Source organism: Musca domestica, unplaced genomic scaffold (assembly GCF_030504385.1).
Source record: "Musca domestica strain aabys unplaced genomic scaffold, Musca_domestica.polishedcontigs.V.1.1 8, whole genome shotgun sequence".
Lineage (NCBI taxonomy): Eukaryota > Metazoa > Arthropoda > Insecta > Diptera > Muscidae > Musca > Musca domestica.
Genome location: NW_026712409.1, coordinates 13,788,835 through 13,798,840, shown reverse-complemented (window position 1 = coordinate 13,798,840; position 10,006 = coordinate 13,788,835). Strand labels below are relative to the sequence as shown.

At 36.6% G+C, this 10,006-nt stretch overlaps 1 protein-coding gene across 1 annotated transcript; it reads right to left on the bottom strand.

The window, feature by feature from the left end:
- Positions 1-340: 340 nt before the first annotated feature.
- LOC101901150 (uncharacterized) lies at positions 341-9,671 on the bottom strand. The gene is made up of 7 exons (XM_005186878.4): positions 9,091-9,671; positions 5,858-6,674; positions 5,712-5,797; positions 2,974-3,298; positions 2,302-2,909; positions 2,133-2,236; positions 341-754 (listed from the first exon to the last, which is right to left on the bottom strand). Exons 1-7 carry the CDS (start codon positions 9,182-9,184, stop codon positions 437-439), a joined length of 2,352 nt encoding a protein of 783 aa, XP_005186935.1. The 5' UTR covers positions 9,185-9,671; the 3' UTR covers positions 341-436.
- Between the last annotated feature and the right edge of the window lie 335 nt (positions 9,672-10,006).

Below are 10,006 nucleotides of genomic sequence, written 5' to 3'. Positions count from 1 at the left end.
TTTGTAAAAATCCGATCGAATATTTTGGAGGTCTGATTATGATCGATGAACTATCTCAGGCATTCTATGAAAAGCAGATCTTCTACGAGATTTTCAGAGATTCAAATTCCCGAGCAAAAAAAAAATCGAAATTAAAAGACGATTTGGTTTTCAATAACATTTCTATATATTCTTATAACAGTATACATTTAAATATATATTTACTCTATAAATAATTGTGTTCCATACGTTTAACATTTATCGGCACTTGTTTTATAAATTGGAGGATTTTGTGTCTATTTGTTGTTTTTTGCTATTTCACAAAATAACATTCAGTCTATAAAAACACACATTGGAATAGGTATATAAATACATGAAAACATCAACATATATAAAAATACAATTCTATATAACATTTTAGTCTAAAACTATATTTTCCTATTTATCTATTCAGGGTCTAGATTTCCATAGTTGTTGGCACTTGTAGCAAATCGTTCAGAGTACTTTCGATTTGTGTTAATTGACCTGATTCAATGTCGATTTGAAATATGGCCAGTTGTACAAATTGCCAAAGATACAGTGAGATTTTCGGATATTCCAAATTCAGGGCCTTAATGTAGTGGAAACAATGGGTCAAGGCATCGAGCAGGTCATGAAATTTGAAAATGTAACCACCACAGGCCATGAAATCGGCATAGACAATTTTGTGATTTTGATGGACGTAACGTAGTTGCAGCTCCTGGGGGCAGCCGTCACTTAGCAGCGATTCCATGCTCTGTAAGAGAGAGAGAGAGAGAGAGGGGTATACATTTGCGATTAATTAGGCGAACAGATAAACAAGAATTTTTCTAAGTTGGGAGAAAAAAATATATAGACTTTATATTTGTTTTATAGAGTTAGGATAGATTGCTCAGGTCTTCTAGGGAAAACAGACCTTTACGGGGTTTTTTTAGAGATAGAGAATTTTTCAAGGTCTTCTGGACATAGATTTTTTATACCCTCCTTAAAATCGCGATATCAGTGAAATTTCGCACTAGCATTGATTTTTTACCTAGGATATAATTCCCTTCTGAATTTAGGTATTTTAATGGTTTCTTCTGCAATTCCTATCCAAAAAATCTTTAATTTGGCGTCCTCTATAATGTTTTCGCCAAAAGCCATGTAGAGCTTCAAAATTTCGCAGAACAATTTGTATTGTGTCAGGATGTTTGGTATTGAAAATGAGATATATCGGGCCACGTATAGCTGCCATATAACAGTACCTCCCGATATTCGGTATTTTGATGATGTTCACCACATTATTTCGCGGATTTGTTTAAAAATTGGTATTTGTAGTTCGTAATGGGTTCTAGCTCCGGTGACGGAACATTGTATGTATCGGGCAACGTTTTGGTATAGCCGCCATATAACGGTACCTCCCCATATTCGGTATTTTGATGATGTTCACCACATTATTTCGCGGATTTGTCTAAAAATTGGTATTTGTAGGTCACAATGGGTACTAACTCTGGTGGCGAAATATTGTATGTATCAGGCCACGTTTTGGTATAGGCCCCATATAACGGTATCTCCCGATATTCGGAATTTTGATGATTTTCGCCACATTTTTTCACGGATTTGTCTAAAAATTAGAATTTGTTGACCATGATGGGTTCTAGCCCCGGTGGCGAAACATTGTAAGTATCGGGCAAAGTTTTGGTATAGCCGCCATATAACGGTACCTACCGATATTCGGTATTTTGTTGATTTTTGCCACATTTTTCAACGGATTTGTCTAATAATTGGTATTTGTAGGTCACAATGGGTATGAACCCTGGTGGCGAAATATTGTATGTATCGGGCCACGTTCTGGTATAGCCGCCATAAAACGGTACCTCCCGATATTCGGTATTTTGATTATTCTTTCACGGATTTGTCTAAAAATTGGTATTTGTAGGTCATAAGGGGTCCTAGCTCCGGCGGCAGAACATTGAATATTTAGGTCCTATATATATGGTATCTCCAAGTCTTCTATGCGAGATATTTCTTCGGGTCGGAGTATAGGGAAAATTGCACAGGATTTATATGGATTAAAACTCCTTCCTAGGCATTCAATTTAAAGAGAAACTTCCCTAGACCTTACCTAGATAGTCTCGTTGTAACCCCATACGTACCTGATATTGTTTAAGAAAGCGATTCTGCACTTCCGGTTTTGAGACACGACCACAGCTGGGAAATATGTAGACTAGAAGGTCTAAAGCCAAACTTGCCCGATATCCTGGAAAATAAAGGAAGAAAAAATACATATATTTTAAATCCTCCAAATATCCACCCTCCACTTACTTATATCCTCTGAAGCATCAATATCCCACAGAATTTTCTGCACATGTTCTATCTTCTTCACAGACCTTACTTTGGCCACGACTTTTTCGTACAAAATCAACCATGTCTCAATACTCTCCATATTGGGATACAGCTCACGAACATCCAATTCGATGAGGCGCAATCCTCGTTCCCCCTGCAGTATGGTATATTTTTTCATATATTTCTTGGGTGTCAGGATGCCGTTCATAAGTTCTTCACGCCTCCTTTCATGGCACTCTTGCCATTTATCCATTAGTGTTTCCATGTCGAGTGGAGTGTGAATGGAAAATTCTTTAGATTCCTTCAAACGTTTGCGTCTGGATGGGCGTTCCCTGGCATCATCGTCGTCATGAGATTTGTCACTATCCTCCAAATCGGAGAGCGACGATATTTTACGTTTCTCCCGAGGTTTTGGTGCCAAGAGTCCCGTGGAGTACAAAAGAGAACGTTTATTGGCATAGGTATAGAATAGTTTGCCTCTAGCTGGATTGGAATTCTGACAGGGTATATAATAGGTGGACGGAACTTCAGTGGGAAATAGCTCGCATATGGCTTTTGTCAAAATCAAAAAATCTGACTTCTTTAACCTAAAAAATAAAAATTATGTATTGATTAAAAAATATTTTTTTGATTTTTCAAATCTCCACTTACACTCGCCCTGGATTAATTTTCAAACACTCATCGATCACACTCTTGGCTATGGTGGTACGATCGGCATTTTCCAATCTTTTGCCGGCCTTATACATTTTCACCAATGGCACAAGGGCTGGTATATTTTTTATATATTCCACATCCGGCAAATGTTGCGATAAATCTAGTTTATCTTCAGCATTCAATTTTGATTTCAATTCTATGCTAAATGTTGGAGATTTGTAAAATTTTAAAATGAAATTTTTAAAACGATCTTCTTCAATCTCGCAGCCATTTATATGCAGGCAATAATCGTTAACATTGGTAATGTTGAAATTTTCACAGGCTGGAAGAAGACAAAAAATATAGACAATTAAAAATATAGGGGAAAAAGTTATATCTCTCGAGGAGATGTAAAAGTTTTCTGGGGAAACCATTAGAAGGGCTTCTATCCACAGAATTCATAAAATTCCCTTAAAAGCTCTTCTACTCATAAAATACATGTAAATGCTCTTCCATCCTCAGAAATAACGTAAAAGCTCTGCTATCAATAGAAAACCTTATTTATCTTAAAAGCTCTTCTATACCGATAAAGGCTGGAAAAGCTCTTCTAATATTTGAAAGATATAAAAGCTCTTTTACCCAAATTCCCAAACTCAAAAACTCTTTATGAGGGGAAGCTGTAAAGCTTTTCTAAAGGCCTACATTTAATTGAGATGTCTATTGTCTTTTAAGGGTATACTTAGAAGAGCTTTCCCAAGTCCTCTATTCCGAGAAGAGAATTAAAAGGTTTTGGGTACATGGGACTTTATGTGTCAATGAAAGGTCTACGGAAGAGCTTGTATCCACAGAAGAGCTTCGAATTATCTTCAATCCATAGAAAAGCTTTGAACGGATTTGATCTATAGAAAAGCTTTTAAAAATCTTTGATCTACAAATGAGCTTTAAAACGTCTTTTATTTGGAGAAGACCTAAAATTGGTCTTCCATTTATAGAATAGCTTAAAAGATCCTCTATGTACAGAATAGCTGTAATGTACAGAATAGTGTACATAGAAGACGTATAAGAGAGCTTTCAAAAGTCTTCTATGTATATAAGAACTTTAAAAGGTCTTCTATGTATGGAAGAGCTCTAAAAGGTCTTCTATCTATAGAAGAGATTTTAAAGGTCTTCTATCAATAGAAGAGCTGTAAAAGGCCTTCTATCTATAGAAGAGCTTTAAAAGGCCTCCTATCTTTAGAAGAGCTTTAAAAGGTCCCTATCTATAGAAGAGCTTTAAAATATCTGCTATCCATAGAAGAGCTTTTAAAGCTCCTCTATCTATAGAACAGCTTTAAAACGTCTTCTATCTATAGAAGAGCTTTGAAAGGTCTTCTATCTATAGAAGAGCTTTGAAAGGTCTTCTATCTAGAAAAGAGCTTTAAAAGGTCTTCTATCTATAGAAGAGCTTAAAAAGGTCTTCTATGTATAGAACATCTTATAAAGTCTTCTATCTACAGAAGAGCTTTTAAAGGTCTTCTATCTATAGAAGAGATGTAAAAGGTCTTCTATCTATAGGAGAGCTTTAAAAGGTTTTCTATCTATAGAAGAGCTTTAATAGGTATTCTATCTATAGAAGAGCTTTAAAAGGTCTTCTATCTATAGAAGAGCTTTAAAAGGTCTTCTGTCTATAGAAGAGCTTTCAAAGGTCTTCTGTCTATAGAAGAGCTTTCAGAGGTCTTCTATCTATAGAAGAGCTTTAAAAGGTCTTCTATCTATAGAAGAGCTTTAAAAGATCTTCTATCTATAGAAGAGCTTTAAAAGGTCTTCTATCTATAGAAGAGCTTTAAAAGGTCTTCTATCTATAGAAGAGCTTTAAAAGGTCTTCTTTCTATTGAAGAACTTTAAAAGGTCTTCTATCTATAGAAGAGCTTTAAAAGATCTTCTATTTATAGGAGAGCTTTGAATGTCTTCTATCAATAGGAGAGCTTCGAAGGTATTCTATCTATAGAAGAGCTTAAAAAGGTCTTCTATCTATAGAAGAGCTTTAAAAGGTTTTATATCTATAGAAGAGCTTTAAAAGGTCTTCTATCTATAGAAGAGCTTAAAAAGGTCCTTTATCTATACAAGAGCTTTAAAAGGTCTTCTATCTATAGAAGAGCTTTATAGAGCCTATCTATAGATGAGCTCTAAGAGGTCATCGATGTATAGAAGAGCTTTAAAAGGTGTTCTATGTATGGAAGAGCTTTAAAAGGAATCCTATCTATAGAGGAGCTTCGAAGGTTCTTCTACAATGGAAAATAACTTCCATCCATAGGAGAGCTTAAAAAATATGTTATTTTTATACGAGATTTTCCGTCTTCAAGGAAGTTTTCAAGGGGTCTTCCGCTCAAAAAGGAACTTTCTAAAACTCCGATATCCTAGTAAAGCTCTGTTTTCCATAAAAGTTCTGTAAAAACTCCTCAAGTTATTGAAGGCACGTCAGGGGCAGTCTATCTACGAAAGATTTGTTGGGGTCCTTTATCTGTAGAGGATATGTTATCAACATATGACTCCATAAAAATCTAATATCTATAGAAGACCCTCATTAAGGTCTTGGATCTATGAGAGACTTTTTGAAGTTTTGCAATGAGTGGGAGATCTATTGCAGTTCGTCTAATGGCTACCTATGGAAGACCTCTGGTAGAACTGGACTTATGCGAAAGCTCTTCTATCCACAAAAGCCTTTGAAATATTTTTTTGTCAGGCTTGCTTTAATCCTAATAAAACTCCCTACTTACCAGTTGTGAGAAAGCTATTGTAGAAGAACGGTGTACGAATTTTGGTGAACTTCTTTTGGCCTTGGTGGACGGTTTGTATTAGAATACTGTAAAGAATAATATTAATTTTATTAATTTTTCAATTTCTTTTTAAAATTTCCACTCACTCATGATTAATCAAGACATTCGCTTCAGGATCTTCCGAATCATTTTCATCCATTAGAAATGATTCATTTGGCAAATACTGGGACATATCCAAAGCATTATTGTCTTTTACACCCCTCTCACGCATCTCTTCGCATTCCCTTTCCTTTTTCATTTCCCGATTGTAGCGGCAAATAATTTTCCCATATTTCGTTGAACGATATAATCGTAAATTTTCATTTGGAAACATTTTAAGGATGGCATTTTCCAAATCATAACTGGTGGCCAGATCCATGGGTAGCTTACATTCCAAATAATAATTGACAATGGTGCTTATTAAACGTTTGCGATCAAGATGATTGAAATGTTTTTGCTTGCGATAGAGTTCAATCAGATCCGGGCCATTTGGTGGGGAGTTGGTTAGGATTTCCTCCAAATCAATTTTGCTGGATTTTTTTGTTTTTCCTTGGATGTCTTTGGATTTTCCAGTAATAATTGAAAGATCTTCACTGCTCGTTTTCCACGAAGACATTTCATTGGATATTATACTAATATTATCCTCTGGGCTGGCGGCAATTTCAGACGACTGATAGCCTTTATCTTCCATGGGCAATGTGGTGGTTTGTGGACACGTAGATTCGCCATAGATTTCTTTGGTATTCAAATGGGTTGTGGAGAACTCCCTGAAATAGGTTGCCCTCAAAGGTTTGCCAATATTTCGGCGCCATTTTTCCAAATTGTGTGAGAAACGTATTTGCACTCCCATTGGATATTTGTGTAGCAGCAGGTCTATGTGGGTGGCATCGATCATTTGCAAGACTTCTTCATCGATTTTTTCATCTGTAAAGGAGGGGAGAAAAATGGTTTAATATTCGGTTACAGTATAGGGTGAGATTAAAAAACTGCAACCCATTTCAAACGGCTGTCATTTCTAAGCCACTCGTCCGACAGCTGTTAAAATTATTTCAGTGACAGATCATTATATTGTTTACAAGCGTACAAAAGCATTTTCGTGAGCATTTTTCAGAACAAAAGTTATGCGTGATGAAATTGAATCGTGATTTGCCTGGAAAACCACAAGTTGCTTTCGTTAGAGCACTCCAGCATTTAAATGTGAATAAATCTTTTGTGTCCAGTACTGATAGCGTAGCCCGAAGTCTAGGAAGTGGACGGAAGAAAACAGCAAAATCAGCAGAAATGGTTCAAAAAGTAAAGAAGCGATCGAAACCCGCGTCGCAGTGGCCGAAACCCAGCTCGTGAGCTGAATATATCGCAATATTCCATTCGGCAAATATTAAAAAATGAGCTCGGGGTAAAGCCATTGAAATTCCAAAAAATACAAGAACTTACACCGCAACTGAAAGAAAATACACTCAAAAGAGCTAAAGAGTTTCTTCGCTTGGCCGAAAGTGGCAGCGGAACTGCCGAATTTGGTTTTTTCCGATGAGAAAACATTCGTTGTCCAACCGTTTGTAAACATGATCGTGTTTACTTGCCAAAGAGGTCAGCTGAAAATGTGCACCTTCGGTTAGCCACCAAACTCAAGCGCCGGCCATGATGATGGTGTGGGCCGCCATAACAGCCGATGGTCGCTCTCAGCTCGCATTAATCGAGCGGACCGTGGCATCAGAATAAATGCCGAATATTATTGCGAAAATATTCTGGAGGGTGTATTAAAGCCTTGGGCACGCAAACGTTTTGGCCGCAGACCTCGGACATTTCAACAGGACTCAGCACCATTGCACTCAGCAGGCGCCACCCAAAAATTATGGCGTTTGACTTTGTTGCAGTTTTTATACCCTACACCACATAGTGGTAAGGGTATTATGTCTTTGTGCATTTGTTTGTAACAAGGAGAAGGAAGCGAGATAGACCCATAGTTACTTTTGAGGATCTCCATAGAATCACTTTCTGAGTTGATTTATGCATGTCAGTCTATCCGTCCGTCTGTCTATGTATTCTTGTGAACAAAATGCAGGTCGCATTTATTATCCGATTAAGATGAAATTTTGCACAAATCATTGGTTTGGCCCAAGGACGAACCCTATTGAAATTGGAGATTATGGGTAAAAATTTAGATATAGCTCCCATATATATCTTCGTCCGATTTGCCTTTTATTGTGCACCAAACGTGCAATAATAGCCCGAATAGTATGGAATTTTGCACGTACGATCAGATTAGGCCTGAAAATAAGTATGCCAAATTTTATCGAAATCGGTTCAGATATAGCTATAGCTCCTATATATATTGTTTATCCGATTTGTTATTTTAGTCCTCCGCAGCCGTAATATGTACTCTGTAACAATAATATTTGGGGAAATATATCAAATGCAGCTCAGAAATATCTTTGCTAAATTTTATCGAGATCGGTTCAGATTTGGATATAGCTCCCATACATACTTCGTCCGATTTACCTTTTATTGTGCACCAAACGTCTAATATTTGACCAAATGGGATGGAATTTGGCACATGCGACCGAATTGAGTCTAGAAGCTAGTATGTCAAATTTGGTGAAGATCGGTTCAGATATAGCTATAGCTCCCATATATAATGTGCATCCGATTTGTTATATTTGTTACCCACAACCGTAATATGCACTCCGTAACAACGATATTCAGGGAAATATATCAAATACAGCTTAGAAATATCTTTGCCAAATTTTATCGAAATCGGTTCCGATTTGGATATATCTGCCATATATATCTTTATCCGATTTCAAATTAATTGTGCACTAAATGGGCACTACAAGTCCGAATTTAAAATATACAAATGCTTCGGCATATTTAGTCCTTTGAACTTTAAATTATAATCATAATCATGGCGTGTATGATTGAATTCTCCCATAATTTAATTGTATGGTTGAATTCTCGGCCCCGCCCGACTTAAAAACTTTCTTTACTGTTTTTTATCTCACCCAGTAATTGCTTAGTCTAAATCCCCCTCCATTTAATTGTGGTTCTGTTAACCATCATAAAAATGTTAGCAAGTAACCGTTACCTTATAACATTACTGTTAACTTTACACATTACATATGTTAATTACATTATCGAGGACACTTGTTTTGTGCTAAACAATTTTCCATTTCTCAATTGTTTTGGATACATTCCTGATATCAACAGAATATCATCCCCCTGCACAGAATCCCTCTAGCCAACAACGACAAGAACACAAACTCAAAACCGTGACCTCACACAATTATCCCCCCTCCCCCTCAAGAAAATGAAAACAAAATACACACAACACACAGCTACTTACCAATAAATTGTTCCAAAAGAAACTCCAAACGCCATGATTTCAATAGTTTTCTCAATCTCTCAATGGATTCCTTTGGTAATTCGGGAACATCCATGGCCAGGTCCACAGGTAATTCAATTTTTTAAAAAAATTACCAAATCCTTGCAAATCGTGTAAAACATGCGTTCTATTAAAAATATTGTGAAATTAATCGAAAATAATTTTCTCGAACATTGTTGTCTTGGACTTAAAATAGATGCTTCGTTTTGTTTTTGGTTCGGGAGGAAAAATACTACTGCTGCTGCTGCTGTTGTGTTGAGTTACAGAATGTGACTGACTAGTTAGACTGCCCGTTGGACTGGCTGCGTTCAAAAAATGCGAATTTTTGTTTTTCCCAGAGAGTCGCTCGGTCTGTCTATTAGCTGCTATGTATGCCACAGGCAAACTTGTGCGGTGCTATGGCCCAGAGGAAAATGATGGGTGAGGAAAACACACACCGACAGCAGTAATTTTACACAAACAACGTACGTATTTCCCAGGCATGATTCGAGAAAATGAAATGTCTTCCGCACAATGTGGCCGGCCTATGTCGTCATCCGCCATCAACAACAGAGCCAACAAATCGCCATCCGTAGTTCAATTTTTGTTTATTTTTATTTTCCTGCCGGCTAATTTCGGTCTCTCTCTCTCCCGCTCTCTTTTAATTTTGTAATAAGGAGATGGTTCTCTTTTAGACTCTCTAAAGTGTTTACCAGGGCTGGGAACTGTAAAATTGCTTATGAAATATTCAAAAAGAAGCAATATTTATATGGTGAGTTTCGTACTAATTTAACATATGTTGGAACGTGTGTTGGCGGGATTGTACCACGTGAATAGTAGTAAAGGCTGATTTATTAAGAGCTATAGGAAAGTATTAAAAAATAATAATAATAATTAT